The sequence below is a fragment of the Kogia breviceps genome, chromosome 15 (assembly GCF_026419965.1).
Source record: "Kogia breviceps isolate mKogBre1 chromosome 15, mKogBre1 haplotype 1, whole genome shotgun sequence".
Taxonomy (NCBI): Eukaryota; Metazoa; Chordata; class Mammalia; order Artiodactyla; family Physeteridae; genus Kogia; species Kogia breviceps.
In genome coordinates this window covers 78,902,426-78,923,054 of record NC_081324.1, presented here as the reverse complement: position 1 = coordinate 78,923,054, position 20,629 = coordinate 78,902,426, and the positions used below count along the sequence as shown (strand labels likewise).

At 50.5% G+C, this 20,629-nt stretch overlaps 1 protein-coding gene across 4 annotated transcripts in view; it reads left to right on the top strand.

Annotated features, from left to right (window-relative positions):
• Window positions 1–20,629, top strand: part of KSR2 (kinase suppressor of ras 2) — a 410,583-nt gene that overhangs the window by 78,030 nt on the left and 311,924 nt on the right. For all 4 annotated transcript variants that reach the window (XM_067015445.1, XM_067015448.1, XM_067015444.1 and 1 more), the window contains one exon: window positions 543–693. In XM_067015445.1, coding sequence (XP_066871546.1) covers window positions 543–693 — 151 coding nt within the window. The remainder of the gene's footprint in view (window positions 1–542; window positions 694–20,629) is intronic.

The window sequence follows — 20,629 nt, the reverse complement described above, 5'->3', positions numbered from 1 at the left end:
GCGTGGCTGGGAAAGAGAGAAGAAAAGGGAAAGGAGACCAGCCATCAGGAGACTTGGGCTGTCCAGTTTTCTCTGCTCTTATTAGTTCACCCTGGATTTGGGACAAATCATTGCAGTCCAAGCCGGGCAGGAGGCATGGAAGGCCTTCCAAGATGAGTAAATTGGAGACCTGCCTATAAGGAGTTCAAAAACTGCATGGGGAGACAGGTAATTAACTGCCACCGTTTACAGAGCTCTGACTATGTGCTAAGCATACCTGCTACCTTACAGAGCACATGAGCTTAAGAGTCCCACTTTTCAGATGAGTAAAGTGAGGCTCAGAGGGGTTCAGTGATTTGCCCGGGATCATCTAGCTAATGAGTGGCAAAGCTGAGATTCAAACGCAGGCCTGTCTGACCGGAGTCAGGAGACCCAACCGTTATGCCAAGCCGACATCCACCGAGAGCCTGGCGTTCCTCTAGGTACCACTAGAGGGCGACATGGAGGCCTCCCCTCCCGGCGCTTCCGGTCTGTTTACCCTCCTTCTCTCTTCCCTCCGCTAGGAGCTCACCCCGGGCCAGCTGAGTTTGGAGGACCTCTTGGAGATGACGGACGAGCAGGTGTGTGAGACCGTGGAGAAATACGGGGCCAACCGGGAGGAATGTGCCCGCCTCAATGCCTCCCTCTCCTGCCTCCGGAACGTCCACATGTCAGGTGAGCAGCCCCAGGGGGATGGAAACACGTCCCCACCGTGTGCCGCCGTTCCTCCGGGTTCCTGTGCCCGCACCTGAGGCCAGGATGAGGCAGAGCCAGCTCTGGATGGTGCGTACCGCTCATGCGCAGACGGAAGAGGGGCCTGGAATTTGGAGCCAGAAGAAGTGGTCAGGGCAGCTACTCTTGCCCAAGGGAGACCTTCTGAGGTTGTAGGGCATGAGGTTCTGGATAATTAGGGTCCAGATATGGAAATATTGGGCGTGAGTGAAAGACTAGGGTCTTTCTTTTTGCTCCGTGGCATGTGGGATCCTCCCGGATCAGGGCTCGAACCGGTGTCCTCTGCATTGTCAGGCGGACTCCTAACCACTGCGCCACCAGGGAAGTCCCTAGGGTCTTTTTACCTTTTACATTGGGAAGTGCCTTTGTAATTTGGCTCAGCGTCTAACTTCTTATTTTTCTTTTTCCATAAATAATATACATTCATTGTAAAATAAATTAGAAAACAGATAAACAAGAAACCCCCCCAAGTCCCCACCCTCTACTGTTATCATTTTGGTATAATTTTTGGTATAATTCTTCCTGACAAATGGGTATGTGTATAGTTTCTCTAAACAATAAATGATAAAACCATGAAGCTGGGATTATCCATACATATTATTTTGAAACCTGCTTTTTTCACCTAACAAGATAACCTCTGGTTTGTTTTTATCAGTTTGAGGTCCAACATTGTAATCTTCCTTTGCTATTTTTCATTAGTTTCTCAAATACCTGTTTGCCCTGATTAGCAGGACACCAAACATCATCCCGATTGAGGTTTCCTGCTTTCCTCTAGCCTCATGATTTTTCCACTCTCTCCGGGGCCTTTTCAGTCCTAAGCGATCAGCTCTGCCAACAGCCAAAGAAAAGCTCACTGGTCCACCTGCATGGTTGTTTCAGTTCCCACCACAAGGAGTCACTGTTGAGCCCGAGTCTGGCACCGATCAACAGTCAGGTGAAGGTACCCTAGCTGGATTCAACATGCAACATTCAACGAGTATTTATGGAGTGGTTATGTGTGCCAGCAGGGCTGGGTTTGCAGAAGTGGACAGAAAAGAACATGTTTGAAACAGGTCATTGGCCCAGCTCCCGCACGCATGCCCTTTCCGATTCTGTCTTGCTAGCAGACTCTAATGATGGCTACGGTCACCTGAATATAGCCCTGAACTGGGGGCTCTGCTGTCATTGAAGGGTGTTTGGTAGCATTCCTGGCCTTAGATACCAGTAGCACCCCTGCCCCATCCCTGTCATGACAAACAAAAATGTCTCCAGATGTTTCTACACGTTCCAGGGAGGGTGCAGAATTACCCCTGGTTGACTAGCTATAAAGGTCATGTTATTCTTCACTCTAGTACAATGCTATTGAGTCACCGAATATTCACATAGTTAAGAAAGGCCTCTCAATCTCTCAGTGCAGACAACACCTGGTTCAAGGAGACCTCTTCTCTCTACCTACTGTGAGAAGCATCTGGCAATTTTCTCGCCTTTAAAAAATTGCACTGAATTACAATGTCATATCATAAACATCTTCCTTTGTCAATAAATGTATTTCCTGCTCATTTTTAACGCCTGAAATCTGCCACCATTTATTCTACCGGCCTCCTATTTCTAGAAATGTAGGTTGTATCCATTTTTTCCCCTGTTATAAGCATTGCTGCGGTGAACAACTCTGAGTGTTAACGTTGAGTGCATCCTTGGCGATCCCTGTGGTGTGAATTCATAGGAGTGGAGCTCCTGCAGCAAAGTGTTTACATATTTTAAGACTTCTGGTGAATGTCGCCATATGGCTTTCCAAAAATTCATACCAATTTATGCCTCTCCCTCCCACCGTCCCCCCACAATGCATGAGAGTGAGCATTTGAGGTTAGGTTCTTTTTTTATTTGTTTGTTTTTTTAAACATCTTTATTGGAGTATGATTGCTTTACAGTGGTATGTTAGTTTCTGCTGTATAACAAAGTGAATCAGCTATACATATACATATATCCCCATATCCCCTCCCTCTTGCATCTCCCTCCCACCCCTCTAGGTGGTCACAAAGCACCGAGCTGATCTCCCTGTGCTATGCGGCTGCTTCCCACTAGCTAGCTATTTTACATTTGGTAGTGTATATATGTCAGTGCTACTTTCTCACTTCATCCCAGCGTACCCTTCCCCCTCCCCGTGTCCTCAAGTCCATTCTCTACATCTGTGTCCTTTATTCCTGTCTTACCCCTAGGTTCTTCCTAACCATTTCTTTTTTTTTTAGATTGCATATATATCTGTTAGCATACGGTATTTGTTTCTCTCTTTGTGGCTCACTTCACTCTGTATGACAGACTCTAGGTCCATCCATGAGGTTAGGTTCATAATTGCTTTTCAGAGTCAATATCTTCTCTTCAGAGTTGCTCTACTGAGTTTGGAAAAGTTCTTATAAATGAGCTGGACCCCAGTTCTTCCTGAGAGAGGGGTTTATGTCACCTCTCCATGGGCTGGGCCACCATCCTTTGTAACATCCTGGGCTTGGTGCGACCTTGAGAGGGCCTCTAATCGGGTATTTTTCAAAATGTTTAAAATCAAGATACACAGTAGCAAATATGACTTCTATTGCAACCCTGTACACACACACACATTCACAAATACACACGCATGTACACATTCACATACACAACTCAAAGGAGTTTCATGAAACCATACTCATTCTTACTATGCACGATATTCCATACACTTTTTTCTATTTTATTCCATATCATTTGCCAAATGCTCGTGGTTTGGTTTCACTCTTTGATTCCACCGCTTTGGTTTCACAGCCCACTTTTGGACTCTGAGCCACGGTTTGAAAAAAACACTGATAGAATCAGTCCTCCCGCCACCACCAGCCCTTCCCAGGCCGCTGAGATTCCTTTGACGAGGTCCTACCTCTGATGCCTCCCTTTGAGCCGCTGGGACCTTGAAAGCAGTGACCAAGGGCTGTGCTCTTGCCCAAATTCCCCCAGCGCCAGGGTCAGCTTGGAGAGAACCTCAACTCAGTAAAGCACCATCCACTCAGCTCTGAGTCTCCTTAATAGCGCAACTCTACTTCTGCCTTTCCTCAAACTTACGCTGCCACCCTTCACATTTTACGTTTAATTTAAACTTTTTTAAGGAGTGGTTTTTTTTTTTTTTTTTTAATGGATACCTCTCTTCCTTAGTAGCCTTAAAGCTGCAAGAGGGCAGGGATCATACCTGTTTTTTTTTTTTTTCTGTACGCGGGCCTCTCACTGTTGTGGCCTCTCCCATTGCGGAGCACAGGCTCCGGACGCGCAAGCTCAGCGGCCACAGCTCACAGGCCCAGCCGCTCCACGGCATGTGGGATCTTCCCGGGCCGGGGCACGAACCCGTGTCCCCTGCATCGGCAGGCGGACTCTCGACCGCTGCGCCACCAGGGAAGGCCCCATACCTGTTTTTATTCACCATTTTATTGCCAGCTACATATGTAGCCCACAGGAGGGACTCGGTACATATCTCTGAATCAGTAAGTACACCTTCCCGCTCACGTAGCTCAGGAAAACTCCCCAGTGCCTTAATGACCAGCCTTTCTTACGGATTGCAACGCCCCTCAGGATCTGGCTCCCATTTGGAAGCCCACTGTTCACATTTCCCCTGCAAGCCCTAAATATCCAATTAATCTATTAGTTACTCAGGGTTTCCTAGATCAGACACGGATTTTGCCTCTTGGTAATCAGCCCTCTGCCTAGAATTCCCTTCCCCTTTGTCCTCCTGGTGAGTCCCTGTTTATTCTCAGGCCCAACTCCTGCCCCGAAGCTTCTGCACGTCGTTGAATGAAAAGTTTTTTGGGAAAGCCGCCTGACATGCTTGCTGCTGATCTCCGCCAGGGGGAAGCAGTGAGCCACCCTCGAAGGATTCTTGCTTTAAATTCTCTTTGCTCAAAAATTATCATTGGTTTCTTGAAGCTTCGAAATATCTTGGGAGCTGGCTGGTTCCTGTCATTTCCTGCCCTTCACCTTAACCACAAATGTTGTCCTAAACTAGAGAAAAAAAACAGTGTCTTTCGCACCAGACTGTTGTTTTCTTGAGAGTCTTACCATATTCAGCTTGGTATTTCCAGCTCTCAGCCAGAAAGCCGGAGTCTCCTACAGTGATACAATCAGATATTTAAAGTGCTGGTGTGTAGTGGGGACTCAATGCACGTTTGTTGAGGGACTGAAGGGATGCAAGTTGTGATGAGAAACTCATATGGAAACCAAGCATATGGAGACAAGGAGGCTTTATGTCTGGCCAAGAATGCATGTGATCTCAGTCTCTCTCTTTCTTAGAGCATAGGGGCAGCTTGATTTTAGAGTTGTTAACTCTGATCTTAGTTTTCTCCTTGGGTTTTGGGGCTATCCTTATTTCCCAGTGCCCAAGGAAGCCCCAAGATAGGAAAGCTTAACCCTTTCATCTCTCCTCACAGCTTGTTAGGTCAGCCTTAGCCCGACACCAAAGAATGTGCAATGATTCCTTCAACAAGCTCCCGGGGCCCCGAGGCCAGGATGTCCTAACCGTTCCTCTTCATATCAGCTATGGCCTGAGACCACAGACGCTCATTCACTCATTTAACAACGTTTATCGAATGCCTACAGTATGCCAGGCACTGTTCTCATCTCTGGAAATGTATGCTTAGATGTCTGTCCTTGTGGAGTTTACATTCTAGCGGGGGAGACAGGCAGTAAATTGTATCATAATAAGCATGTACATTAGAGAAGGTGTTAGAATAAGTGCTGTGGAGTGCTCCAAGGCTGGAGAGCTCAGGTATGAAGACCACGGGCTCCCTTCCTGAGCCTTGCTTTCCTTGGTCACAGCTGCCTTATCAGAGGAGAGCCTGGTGAGGGCATGGCTCGGGTATCAGAGCACTGTTGCCCTGACTTTCTCTTTTCTGATGTTTCCTCTTTCTCTCTAAGCTGTTTCTTGGCTTTTTGATGATTTTTAGCCTACTAATGTGTGGCCATTTGTATCTTCACTTTCCGAAGGAAAAACCCAGCTTCAACGTAATGGAAGACCCTGCTTTTCTCCCTCCCTCTCTCCCACCCCTCCCTCCTATACACATGGATCAAGCACTCACTGCACATCTGCTACTGTGCTGGGTTCCAGGGCTTGACGACTTTCTTGGGGCTTCAGGGTAGAGCTGAGACCAAGAGGAGGAGGAGGAGGAGGTCTCCTAATGACGGGGGGGGGGCGGTGCCGTCACATCGAAGCGCATTTGCTTCCGCAAGGGAGCTCGGAGCGTCCCAGGCGCGGAGAGACCAGTGTGGCTCGCCCCCTGGGAATGTCGGGCAGAGAGGTGGGAGCTGGCAGCAGACGCGGGCAGGGCCCGCCGCCACGGTGGACCATGGCACAGAGCTTGCATGGCAGGGGTTTGAGTAGAAGATGCCAGGATTACTTGTCCGGTTTTCAAACAAACGCTCTGACTGCAGAGTGGGTGGGTGGCTTGGAGTGAGACGCCGGGAAGCGTAAGAGGATCCCAGGGCGCCACTGGCAGACAGGTGCCCCGGGAGCTTGCTTTGTTGAGCACCCCCTCCAGCTCCTCCTCCTGAGTTTCGGGGGTGGGTGGAGGGGCAGGGAACTGGCAGCCAGGAGAAAAACAGGATGCAGAGTGGCCCCGAAATAGGACAGCCTCAGATGCTCTCTGGTGTCTCTGCAGTTTGGGTATTGAATGAAGCCCACCAGAACCGCGCCTTCCACTCTAGCCTTCCTTCCACGGGAACAAAGAGTGGGAGCTGTCTTGATTGCCCTATTGTTCCAGTTGCTTCTAACTGCGGGAGGGCTGGGCTGGGTGGCGGAGGAAGAGCCGCCCCTTCCACAGCCCGCCATGTCTGGTGTGTTCCGGCGCCACCTCCTCATTCTCCAGCATCCTGCTCTGTGGGTTCTCAGGAATCCCTTACACAGCATGACTCTGCGCCAGGACTCTTGACTGCAAGCGACAGAAACCTGATGTGATTACCCTTCCGCAGACACGGCTCACTCATTCACTGTAAATCTCGATTGGACACCCTTTGTTTCGGTCTCGGTGGGGGACTAGGGACACAGTGGCGGGCAAGGCCAGCCAGCTCCCGCGGACCTTGTGTTCCAGACCCGAGCTGTCCAATAGGGCGACCGCTAGACTCATGTGGTGAATTAAACTTCTGTTCATTAAAGTGAAATAAAATTGAAGTTTCACTTCTTCCATGGCACTAACCGTACTTCAAGTGATCCACAGCCATCTCTGTCTAGTGTCTACCCTACTGGCACAGCACAGTTCTGGGTCATTTCCATCATCGCAGAAAGTTCTGTTGGATGGCACTTTTCTAGACTGTGTTGAGAGAACCAATACACAAGAGAAATAACAAACGGTGATCGGTTGTACGTGGAGAATTAAAATAGGGTGATACCGATGGCGGCCAGGCGGCCAGCTTTGATGGGGTGGCCCCAGAGGGAGGGTCGGTCAGAGCCCTACCAGAGAAGCAGAACCGGTCGAATACATATATTAAGAGACTCATTGCAAGGATTTGGTTTATGCGATTGTGGTGACTGGCTGGGTAGGCCTGAAATCCATGGGGTAGGCGGTCAGGAAGGGCTGGCTGGAAGGGCTGGGCAGCTGCTGAAGTCACTGTCCACGGGCAGAGTCCCCTTTTCTTCAGGGATGCCTTAGTTCTGCTCTTAGCGCCTTCCAGTGGATTGAGTCAGCCCGTCCGGATTATCGAGGGTAAATCTCCCTCACTTAGAGCCAACTGATTGTGGACTTTCATCACATCTACAAAATACCTTCACAGCAGGAATATAAATGAATAATTGCTTGAGTCACCGGGGACTGTGCCTTAGCCACATGGAACTGACCATGACGGTGGGCCTCTCTGGGGAGGTGACATTTAAACTAAGCCTTGAATGACAGGGAGATACAGATATGAGAAGATTGGGGGAAGGACATTTCAAGCAGAAGAAACAGGTCATCACATCTCAAAAGCACGGTTATGAAGCAGAAAGAAGACCCGCGTGGCTGAACCGCAGGGCGTGTTCTGATAACCTGTTCCTATGTAACAATCTACTCCACAATTTAATGGCTCCGAACGGCACCTACATTGTTATCTTTCATGATTCCCTGGGTTGGCTGGGCTCAGCTGGGTGGTCCTTTGGTCGTGTGTGTTACGGGCCTGACTGGGCTGGACCGTTCAAGATGGTCCACGTGCGTGGATGGCAGTTGACACTGGTTGTTGGATGGGAGTTCAACCTGGGCTGTTTATGGGGCACCCGCATGTTGCGTGCGGCTTGGGCTTCTGATGTTGGAGTGAGCATTCCAAGAAGCAGGAATTGGAAGCCACCAGTTGCCTTAGAAGCTAGTCCTGGAACAGGTACAGTTTTGCTTTTGCTGGTGACTGTATCAGTGAGGGGTCAGTCAGGGAGCAGAGCCGCTCTGAGGGTAATGGCAAAAAGAATTCATCATAGGAGTGCAGACCTTATACAACGGTAGGAGGAGCTGGGGAAGTAAAAGTTTGAAAGGACCAACTGGAGGTTCAGAGCAAAGTCTCTAACCTGCCCTGATAAGGGAAGCCAGCCTGGGTTGTTGGGAACTTCTGGAAGCAGCATGTCCAGCTGTTGCAGGGGTCCATGAAGAGGGGCTGGTGTAGATGCCAGTGGAAAGTTATTGGTTCTTCGGAGCTATCACCTCTGTGAGTTTGCAGGAAGTGTCTGGTGGTGGACCTGAGGTCACCGTTGGTCACCAGGGTCCACGTCAGGAAGGAAGGTTGGCCGCGGAGCAGGGAAGACGGAGGATGAACTCCATCTTCTGCACCTGCCGCCTGCTGCCCTTGCCACCCTTCAGAGCAAGAGGGCTGCTGCTTCACTTCCTCTGCCCTGATCTGGTACATGTTCACTTTGGGCCAACTCTAACCTGAAACCACAGAGAACGGGATTCTGGAAACGTGGTACCAGCCTAGCCAAGTTGACAATAGGCCAGTACAGCGCAGGGAGCGGGGGTGGCAGGGAGAAGGTACAGGTGGAGATGCAGGCGAGCACCAGCTCCTGGGGAGCCTCGGAGCCATGGCGGGAAAAGCAGAATGGGAGGCTGTTGGAGGGGGTTTTAAGAAGGGAATCGTCTTGATTTGATTTCACTTCACTCATAAGGCAAAGATGGATGGAGCTGGCTTTAGGCAAAGTTCAATCCATCAGTCTGTCTCTCTCCCTCCTCCTTCATCTTCGTTCTGCTTCCCTTGGGGTCGGCCTCAACCTTCCCTATCTATTTAACTCTACCTCACTTTCCTCATCTGCAAAATGGGCGTGCTGATAATATCTTCCTCGTGGCGTGGTTGCAAGAAGAGTTAATAGAAACGCTTAGTCTGATGTCTGGCAAATCAAGTGCTTAATATATGATAGCTATGATTATCCTTATTTTATTTATTTATTTATGACTGCATTGGGTCTTCGTTGCTGCGTGTGGGCTTTCTCTAGGTGCGGCGAGCGGGGGCTACTCTTCATCGCAGTGCGCGGGCTTCTCACTGCGGTGGCTTCTCTCGTCGCGGAGCATGGGCTCTAGGCACGTGGGCTTCAGTAGTTGTGGCATGTGGGCCCAGTAGTTGTGGCTCGCGGGCTCTAGAGCGCAGCCTCAGTAGTTGTGGCGCACGGGCTTAGTTGCTCCGCGGCATGTGAGATCTTCCCAGACCAGGGCTCGAACCCGTGTTCCCTGCATTGGCAGGCGGATTCGTAACCACTGCGCCACCAGGGAAGCCCCATCCTTATTATTCTTTTAAGTCAGCTTCCTCCTGCGCACTGCTCCCCACCCCACCCCAGCCCTTTCCCTCCCAAGCTGAATCTGAAACAGTGTATTTTCCCCACAAGCCTCTGGCTGCTCCCTGGGGCACAGGACATTCCCCTCCGCACACCAGCCTTTATCTTACAGCCCCGGAAGCAGAGCCCCAGGTCAGCACCCAGTCCAGGGCTTAAGCTGCCCTTCCCGGTACAGCCTCTATTTCTGCTGTCTTGCAGGCCACATTCTGGCCCCTCTGTCTAGCCCACCTGCCGCTTCACACAGCCAGCTCTGGCTTTTGTAGAACCGCCACACACACCCCCGACCCCCGTCTCGCCCCAATGAGAACAAAGGGAACCTGGCTCCCTGCTGTCATCTCTGATCAGCACTGGGGTTGCACCCAGCAGGTGCTGAGCAGAACTGGGCACCAAACTGACCCTGAACTTGTCCTATATGGTCTGCAGGGGCTGAACTGCTTGAGGATTGTGGGTTCCATGTGCACTACTCCCGATCAGCCAAGTCAGGCCCAGGCGGACTGTTACAGCTTAGAATCAGATCCCAGCTCCTTCTCCCGGGCTCCTGATGTCTTCACTAGCTCATCACACCCAGCTACCCTGATCTTCCTGCTTTTCCTTGAAAGGCCTGCCTCAGGGCCTTTGCACGGGTCCTGCTTTCTGCCTGGAATGCGCTGATCCAATCTTCCTCTGGCTGGTTCCCTGTCTTTTGGTCTCAGCTCAGATGAGACCTTCTCCTGATCCCACCTTCATGTCAGTCACTCACTCATTTCTTCATGGTTCCTGTCACAAATACAGTGATTTCGTTTGAAATATTTGTTTCTCTACCCCTTCTCACTAGAACAGTGGTTCTCAGACCTGGATGTGCATCAGAGTCCTCCAGAGGGCTCCACTCCCAGAGTTCCCGTTTCAACCGGCCCAGGTCAGCGCCTAGGAATTGCATTTTTAACAAGTTCCCAGGTGATGCTTCTACTTGTGGCTTGGGGACTGCATTTGGAGAGCCACTGTGCCGGAATTGTCCCAGGGCCTGGCTCAGAACTAGAGTGTAAAGAGTAGTTATTGAATGATTGAATGAGTGGTGGTCCATGATAGTGGTAACAGCACATACTGAGTTCTTACCGGGCCAAGGGCTGTCCTGGGTAATTGACATGCAGCATTGGCTTATTTAATCCTTTCAACAACCTCATGAGGTCCATGTGATTATTATTATTTCTATTTTCTGGTAAGGAAACTGAAGCTCAGAGTCACACAGCAACTAAGTACCAGAGGCAGGGTTTGAACCTGGGTGCATCTGACTCCTGTCGAGCCGAGGCTCCCTCATTAGAGAGAGGTGGGGGGAGTTCCCTGGCGGTCCGGTGGTTAGGACTCTGCCCTCTCACTGCCAAGGACCCGGGTTCAATCCCTGGTCGGGGAACTAAGATCCCACAAGCTGTGTGGCACGGCCAAAATAAATAAATAAATAAATAAAAATAAAAAAGCAGAGAGAGAGAGAGAGAGAGAGAGAGGTGGGGACAGCTTTCCCCTTAACTCTGGGAGGTCCGTCTAGCTCCGCTCAAGTGGCTGCCCTTTGCGGGGGTTGCAGGGGTGTAGCAGCTTAAAAGAGAGCTTGAGATAAAAAGAAATTACTTAAAGGCTGGGTGTAACTACCAAGTAACAACAACATCACCCGTTGACAGAGCACCTTCCGTTGTAGGAAGTACCTGCACACAGATGACCCCATTTGACCCTCACAAGCCTGTGAGTGGCGGGCAGATGAGTACACATTTCGCAGGTGAGAAAACTGAGGCCCAAAGAAGGTCACTTTGACCCTCCCACGACCCCACAGAGCTGGAATTGGAACTGCAATGTCCCGTTCCTGATTCTCAGCGCAGAGCCCTTTCTGCTGTGTGCTGTTGGGGAAGGATGGTGGTGGCGGTGTTTGCCCTCCAGGCGGGACCCTCGAACTGGAGAGCCGGGCACCGCCCCAAGCTGGGTGTGGCCGGGACAGCTCAGAAGGCCCCTGATCTGCTTCAGAGTCCAGGGAGGCTCTTCCTTCTCCTGGCAGCGTTGAGTCTTTCTTGGTGACTGTTTCTGCCCTTCTCAGCCGTGGTCCTAAGAGAGAATGGGAGGCGTCCTTGGCCATATGAATGTGTTTGAAAAGTTCAGTAAATGTGCAGGAGGAAAGCAGGAAGGGCAGGGAGGATGGAGAAAAATGTGATTACTTTGTATCGTTATTTGAAACAAGTTATTTTCCCCTCCCCCTAATTTTGTGACACTGCATTGCTGGAAACTACGAGAGGGGTCCAGTTCACGATAGTCACACTTTTCACACAGTTGTTTGTTTGTTTTTTTTTTACATTGTTTACTTATTTTCCTGATTACTGACTTACAATCTTATATGAGAAGTATCCAGTCTGTTGTTTGGGGAAGGAAAAAAAAAGGCTTTGTTTTGACCATAATTTGCATGCTAGTTAGTATTTTAAAAATGCATCCATAGGAAGAAAAAGTCTAGAAGGAAATACACTTGGATATTTATCATAGCTGTTTTTGGAGTAAGGTGATGTTATTTCTGTTTTGCTTATCTGCATTTTCTGTCTTTCTGGGCAAGGAACAAGCAATGATGTAATTTAAACAAAAAAAAATTAGAAGGAAAAGAAATCTTCCTTGAACCCAGTTTGTGTACCTTTTTCTGTACCCACCCCTTTTGTTATTTCTATGATTTCTTCATTGATTAACCCCCTTCTTTGCACCTGTTCAAAAGAGCAAACTTCCTGCTACATCTTCCTGAAGTTAATTTCCCTGTGGCTTAGACAATTCTTGACGATGCTCTAAAATGCAACTTAAATGCCACCACTGCCAGGAAGGCTGCCTAGATTGCCCCTGCTCCACTCTTGTGTTATTCATCCTGCAGTTCTCTTGTAGTTGGTCTGATATATAAATCTCCCTTATCAGATTAGAGATTCCTGGATAGCAGGAGCCATCACAAAAATAACAATTAATTATTAAAAGTTGCTCTGGGGCTTCCCTGGTGGCGCAGTGGTTGAGAGTCTGCCTGCCGATGCAGGGGACACGGGTTCGTGCCCCGGTCCGGGAAGATCCCACATGCCACGGAGCGGCTGGGCCCGTGAGCCATGGCCGTTGAGCCTGTGCGTCCGGAGCCTGTGCTCCACAACGGGAGAGGCCACAACAGTGAGAGGCCCGCCTAGCACACACACACACAAAAAGTTGCTCTGTATCAGGTACTGTTCTAAGTTGATTTTAAGGGTAACTTCACTCAGTCTTCAGAACTTGCCCATGAGATAGGGACTGTTGTAGTCCCCAGTTTTCAGATAAGAGAACTAAGATGCAGGGAGGTGAACCTAGTGACCCAAGCTCACGTGCAGTGAATTGTAGGCTGCCAGGATTTGAGCTCGGGCTGACCACAGACTCTTGTTTTTTTTTTTTTGCTTCTTTTGTTTTCTATAGCACAGTAGCAGAAGTATCATTGAGGGGGAGGTTGAGGCATTTCTAGATTTGCCCCAGGAGAGAGAAGTGAGAAATAGAGAGTAGTTTCTGTCTATATCACTGATTGGCTTGTGTGGTGGAGATAACAAACACATAATGAGAGAGAATTCTCTCTAAATCAGGGGTCAGTGAAGTATAGCCCACCGCCGAATTCGGCCCTCTGCCTGCTTTTGAAAATAAAGTTTTATTGGAACACCGCCACACCCATTTGTTGACATTGTGAACTAAAATCCACATTTAATGGCAAGACAAGGAAAATTTAAATATAAAAAATTAAAGATAACATTCCTTTTTGATCTTGTAAGAGGCCACGATGACGCTTAGATCTGGACTGTGTACACTGTCAACAGTACGTCATTTAAGGTACGGCCCTTTGTCTCAAAAACTTATATAACTGTACCTTGACTTCTAATGGGCAGAACAGTTCTTGGAGCTTTCCAAGATGCCATTCCTGTGTTATAATCCTCAATTTGGCTTGAATAAAATTTTCCATTTCCTTCTTAGATCGATGGATTAATTTTTTGTTGATAACATATTATATTTTCCGTGGCTGTTTTCACACGGCAACAGCAGAACGGAGGCCGTATGGCCCAGAAAGCCTAAAACATTTACTACCTGGCTTTTTACAGAAAAAGTTTTGCTGACCCTTGTTGTAAAAGACCAAGCAAGAAATACTGAGTGTTGGCTAAAACAAATACACATATGCTCTAAGGCAGGAGAGATCTCAGTCTGATGTTAAGAAGAACTTCCTCTGGGAGGAGGGAAATAAGTACACAATGAGATTGGGGGACATTGACAGTGGAGAGCTCTACGATGAGGGTGAATTACAATTTGCGCAGTGGTACAGCATTACCTGGAGCTGCCCTTTATTGAGCACTTACTACACTAAATCCTCAGGGGAAGGAAGAAAAGGCAGGGAGGATGGACAGGCCCCAGAGAGATTAAGTAACTTGCTCGGGGTCACACAGCTGCTACAGGGTAGAGCCTGCACTCAAACCCACGCCGGACTCACTAGAAACACGCGCTTTCTAGTGTTTCTTGCAGTGTCCCATGTACCGACTTTTCTTGTCCGTTTCCCACCAGACTGTGCGTTTTTTGGGGGATGGGGATCACATCTCATTATCTCTTGAGTGCTGCCTGGATGGTGCCCCTGGAGGGTCACTCTCATTTAGGGGGGGTCTGTGGTTCTCTTTGGGGAACGTGTCACACCATCCCAATAGGATCCTGAATTCGGGGGTGCCTGCACTCCAGATCTCCCTGCTGCCTCCACTCCTACTTGGAAAAGGAAACCCCAAATGCCTCCCTTCCCCCAGTGACACAGACCTGTTGATGTGTCTCAGCACCCGCCCCCCCCCAAGCCCTGTCCTCGGGAACAGAGGTCGGTTTCTCCATCATCTGATCATCTTACTTTAGCGCTTTTGTTTTTTCCTCCTCCATCTGGTACTTTGTGGAGGAGAAATGAGGCGGACAAGCTTTGTAATCGGATACCAGGACACCCTGGGTGATGGTGACAGATTGTGTTTCAAGCCCTAACTTCTAAAGACCTTCTGCCTTCATTGTCATGGAAGGCGGAGGGACTGAGTGGCAGGCTGTATTTTTGCTCTAAACCCGAGGCTCCTTGCTGGAAAAAGTTGGGGTCAAATAGCTGGTTGGCTGCAAACACCTGGATGCTTTTTCCTCCCTGTATTTACTGCTTTAGACGCCATCTGACCGGGGCCACTATGTGATGATTCTTGACGACCACCAGGGGGCGCTGCCTGATAATCTTCCTTTAGCTGAGACGGCAAAGAATTTGCTCAAGTGCCACAGAAAAAAAGATCTACATTAAGGTGCTAACTGGAAGGAAGCTCGGTCTAATCACCTCAACTTTCAAATAGGGAAAAAGGAGTTCCTGAGAGGAGAAGGGCTTGACCCATCTACGGCAGGGAACAATGTAAGCTGAATTCCGTGTTATTGACAGAGCATCTGGGCAGGCTGAGAACCAGGGTGAACTTCAGTCTCTTTTCCTGGCTGGCCTTACATGAGCTGCACAGCATCGGAGCAGCTCCTGGTTACTGCCTGCTTCCAGTCTGCTCAGACGGGGGTCTTGCTGCCACTAACCTTCCTGCAGCACTCACGTCACCGAAGCTCTTACCCCCGTCTGCCTGCTACACTGAGAAACCAGTTAAGAGAAAAAGAAGATCTGTAAAGGAGGAAACTTGAAACATAGGCTTCAAATAATGATTAGTGGAGATGCAAAGGGAACTCGGAAGGGACAGTGGCTTCATTCCCTTGGGAGATGTCTGGGAGAGCATGGGGCCAGACATGGGGTAACTCCAGCCGCATGGGGGCCTCCTGGAGGCTGTCAACAGAATGGCTGTGAGAAGCAGCAGGCCGTGCTTTGATTGAAATCACCGTCTTGGCCTTTGCCACGTGCCCGGCACTGGGGCACAGAGATAAAAAAAGACATGGGCTACCTCTGGCAAGGGGCTGAGCTCCTGGGTTCTTCTTCCCGCCGGCCCAGCCAGTTTGTGGCACAGCTGGGAGGGTGTACGAGTTCTGAGACTGGCATGTGCATCCTGGCTGGGCCACTGGACTATAGTGAAGCTGGTTCAGCCCCTTCCCCGTCAGAGCCTCTGTCTTTGAAGCAGGCGTGAAAGTGCCTGGCCGTCTCATGGTTGTTGCACGGAGCAGGTGAGATGACGTATGTTCCCCGTGTCGGGCTACCTCTGCTACCTGAGCAGAGCCGTGCTTTGCTCCTTTTGGCTGGAGTGAATTGGGGATCAGAGGAAACACGTGAATGGGCCAAGCCAAAGGTCTCTCCCTCTGCCCGCCTGTTCTGCCTCCAGCCTGCTTCTTGAAGGCAGACTCCTCCAGAGCGGAATGGCCCCAGGGCCCCGGAGCTGGTAAAGCCCACTCCCCAGTGGGCGTGGGAAGCCGAGGGTCATGCCAGGGCTTCGGTCAAGCCCCCGAATTTGCCAGAGCTAATGCCCCATGGATGGGGGGTGGGCAGTGCAGCCCTTTTATGATTTTGGAGCAGAAAAAAGATAATAACTCATCACAGCCTTCCTTTAATACATTTGAGAGGTTGGAAGCGTTTCCACCGTCTTTTACAGAACCGTAGGACTATATTTATTTCCCCAAAGGGCACAAGATTCTGGACGAAAGGGCTTTTAGGCAGGGGATCCGTCGGTTTCCATGGGGTCCTTCCTCACTGTGGACTGTCTCCTGGTACGGGGTGGGGGTGACGTGCTTAAGAACAATGATCCTTGTTAATCCCCTCGGATGTCAGGGTCAGCACATCTCAGGCCCCAGGCAGGATGTTTTCTTGGGCTCCTCAACGATAGCATGGGAAGGGCAGCTCGGGGTTTCTCAGCCTTGGCACTGTTGACGCTTCTGGCTGGATGATTCTTTGTGGTCGGGCTGTTCTGTGCATTGTAGGCTGTCTAGCAGCATCTTGCTATGCCAGTAGCTTTGATGCCAGTAGCATCCGTCCCCCAGCCCCGCCTCCACCGTGAAATCAAACTGCCTCCAGGCATCCTCAGGTGTGCCCGGCGGAGAGCCACTGTCTGGGCTTCCCCAGGGCGCTGCAGGCTTCGCCCAGCTGACGGTGCTCCTGCTTGGATGGCGATGATGATGAGGACGGCAACGGTGATGGCAAGTGAAGTATTCTGAGGCCACACGAAAGCCAGGAAAGTTTGTGAAGACCGAGGGTCTACAAAAGCACAGAAACCCGGAACTGAGCTGGACTTCGGCTTATCATGCCCAGAGTGTCGTTTTCCCAGGGGTCTTGAATCAAATTTTCAGGAACCAGATGAAAGCTAGGAGCCTTGACGTACCATCCTCCCTCCAGCACACACACACACACGCACACACGCACACGCACACGCGTGCACGCGCTCACTCTCACATGCATAAGCCTTCCCTCTCTCCCCAGGGACCTAGTTAACACTTCCATCACTTTTGCAGGTAAACAGCTGTCCATGCCCTGACTTCTTCAGCCGGGAGAGCCTGGACCAGCCACGTGGCCTCCCTGAGCCTGGGGACAGGACGGACGGGCAATAACCCCTTCCCCTGTGCTTCTGTGTCTCAGGTTTGACCTTCACGCTGGGCCAGTGAGCTGTCGGCAGTAACCACGTCCCCACCCTCGCCGACAGCTGCACGGTTCACACCGTGGCTTCCGGCTGTGATTGTTATTCTTGCATTGATGCCCGTTTCAGCTCAGAGACACCTTCTGGGGATTCTTTGAACATAAGAAGTAGCGCTCATCTTTGTACTCGTCTCTTCTGCCTGTGACGCTCTTTCTGGGGCTGGCTTCTTCCCATTGTTTGCTCTCAGCTCTGGATGTGCTCGCTACCGGGTATTAGTCTGATCATCTTCTCTGTCATTACTCAGGGAAGCTCGGGGGCTGGGAGAACCCCGGGGGAGGGGCCGAACGCAGCCCCAGCGGGTTCCGGGGAACTTTCTAGAGGAAGGAACAGCGACACTGAGTTCCGAGGATGACAGGCTGTGTTTGGGCTTCTTTGCTGGCTTCCTGGGTTGATTATTTTGTTTTATTGCCCATCAGATGCCAACTCTCAAATCTGCTCAGGGTGTTTTTGTTTTGTTTTTCTGTCAAATCATCCTGGCTAAAAATAAATTTTTTTTTTTTTTTTTTTTTTTTTTTTTGCAATATCTTTCTGGACCATTTTTGGGGCAGTATCTTTCTGGACCATTTTGTGTTGTGAAAGCTGCCTGAAGACTTTCAGTGCCAAAATCAGTCACGGGCACGTTCTGTTTTTGGAAAGAAGGATGCTGTACGTACAGAAAATGCCAGGGCCTGGCCCAGCTCCGTGTACTTTCCTTTGATCCTTGTACCCGTGACCAGAAGGTGAAAGAGGATTTTAAGTTAAATTCCTCCTAAGCCCTGACCACGGGCTTTATTTGGCAAGGCCTTTCAGTTTCCTGGGTGATGCCGATTTTACGAGGAGACACTGGGCTTTTGGCAAAGGGGAATTACGACATCAGGTTTGGGCCAGAGAAGGTTGGGACGGAAGAGATTAGAGGTTTCGTTATGAAGGAAGGGCTTGGTGTCCAATGAAGTTTTCCAAATATTCATGGTGCGAGTGAATGTGGAAAGGGAGGATTGAAAATGCCCCCATGCCTCGGGTGTCTCTTTCTGCATAGATGTTTGCTCTTCCCCATTGTGTCCAAGGCGTTGCTCCATACTTATGATGTGCTAGACACATCATATGAAAGGATTTTCCATGATGCGTCATCCTTGTAACAACTGTGTGAGGTCAGGGCTGCCCTGTGAAAAGGGAGGAGATGGAGTTCAGAGAGGTGGATGAATTTAACCAAGGCTGCACAGCATAGGCAAGTCACGAAGCCAGCCTTGCACTTGGGAGTTTGGCATGTAACCACTGCTTTATGCCACGCCCCAGGCCCTGAGGAGAGACAGGAAGGGAGTGGGGAAGTGATTGAGAACCCAGGTGCTCTACAGAAGTCGCTCGGCCAAGGTCACCTGGACTCCGTCAGGTCTGCTTAGACGTGAGTTTTGAGGAACATGAACTCATTGGGTGACAGGGACGTGTTGGCCCAGGTATCGCCGGTGGGTGGTTTGATGCCCTGGGAGTCGATTGGAGCAGAGCCGGTGACTGGGTTGCACGTGGCCGGTCCTGGAGGAGGTGGTACGTGAGAGGGAGGGAGAGGTGAGGTGACACGGGGGGGCGGGGTGGGGATGAGGCCTGGAGCCTGAAGGGGGGGGTCCTGCTCTTTGAGGTCAGGCAGCTGCTGCCCTGACTTCTCTGGTCCTCTTTAATAGGAATAGGATAATAGTGCCTGTGTTTTCTCTAAAAGGCAGGTTTGAGGAGGCAGTGAGGTGATGCATCTAAAGGCTTGTGGCCCAGCCCTGGCATACAGTATGTGCTCAGTAAATACATGGCAGTCGTTGCTTGCGCTATTATCGCTAGTGATCTGGCTCAGAGGTTTCTCGGGGGCAGGTAAGCATGGCCGCTGCCTGGGAAAGTTTCTTTAAATGAAGCCTCAGGTAAAGGGGAGACCTGGGGTTTGGCGCAGTGAGCGGGGGGGATCACAGTTGTCTGCCTCCCGGTGCGCTGAGCTCAAATGTCAACCGCCGTGGAGCAGTTTCGAGGTCTGAAGGGCGCTGTTCCTCAGTGCCAGCAGCCGGGGCGATCCCGGGAACATGCTAGGCATTCCAGGTGGGCTCCACTCAGGAGGAGGGGGAAAGAGGGAAGTGGGGGAGCCTTCTCCACGAAACGGGTGTCATCCCACTAAGCATCGGCTCTGCTGTCACATGGTCCTGGTTTCAGATGCTGGGCTCCCGCAGCTTACCTTCTTGTGACCTTGGGAAGTTGGTCTGCTTCTCTGAGCACCAGTGTCCCCATCTGCACAGAGGGGTTGAGGCCCACGGGAGCCTGGAGCAATCGATGGTTAGCAAGCTGGAGAAGGCCCAGAGGAGCAGGCAGGGACTCGGGCTGGGGGACCAGCTTGGGTGCCAGAGATCAAGGTGAGCAGGGACAGAGGTCAGCGTCGATACCACCGGTCGTCTGCTCTACATTTTGCACCTGCGTTGCCGGAGTGATGCCTCTCGGGCCAGAGAACATCCCTGCATTCTACAGCCACTGGCTGCTTCTCTCTCTCTGACACATCAGACTCCTCACAGACACAGGCTGGGGCCAAAGTACCCCCCCACACACAGCAGAATAACAGCTCAGAACAGGGCACCCCGGATTGAGACCCGAGGCATTCCTTGAATCTCCGGCCTACTTCCTGGGTCACATCACTCAAGCCTCACTTTCTCTCTTTAAAAAAGAGAATCGGGGGGCTTCCCTGGTGGCGCGGTGGCTGAGAGTCCGCCTGCCGATGCAGGGCACACGGGTTCGTGCCCCAGTCTGGGAAGATCCCACATGCCCCGGAGCGGCTGGGCCCGTGAGCCATGGCCTCTGAGCCTGTGCGTCCGGAGCCTGTGCTCCGCAGAGGGAGAGGCCACAACGGTGAGAGGCCCGCATACAGAAAAAAAAAAAAAAAAAAAAAAAAGAGAATCGGAATTCTCATTCTCCTCACCTGCCCAAGTGTTGGTGAGGGTCAAACCAGGTGACATCCAGGAAGGGCTTTGCAAGCTGTCTAGTACCTACAGTTGGAAGGGTGGTTACTTTTACTGAGGATGGCTGGGTCTGAAGTACCAGATTTATCTGGGGCCATTGGCAAAGAAGAGGTGGAATCTCCCTAGAAATAAATCCCCCAGAGCTCTGGTTGGTTGCCCCAAAACATATGCAGGCAGACACAACACAAATGTTACCAAAAAATACTCAAATGTTTTTGATGACCCACCCTGGGAAGCAGAGCCTGGTTGGAGAGGTTGGGTGATGTTTTAGTATATAGTTCGCGCCTGCTTTCAGCTTTAACTGGTGTTTATCAGAAACCTCCCTGTGCCCAGTACTGGAGGAGAGGTCCCAGCTTTGTGGCCTTGGGTAAGTCATTTCATCTGTGAGCCATCATTTCCTGGCCTGAGAATTCAGATAATAGTTGTCCCTCCTTGGCTTGTTGTGAGGATTAAATGAGATAAAATATGCAAAGTCCAGTGCCTGGCACGGCATTCCCATGGGGCCTGATAACTGGTCCCTTGCTATTACTAGTATATCACTGGCCAATAATTATTGTTACTGTTAAGTTTCTCCACCTCTCTGATCC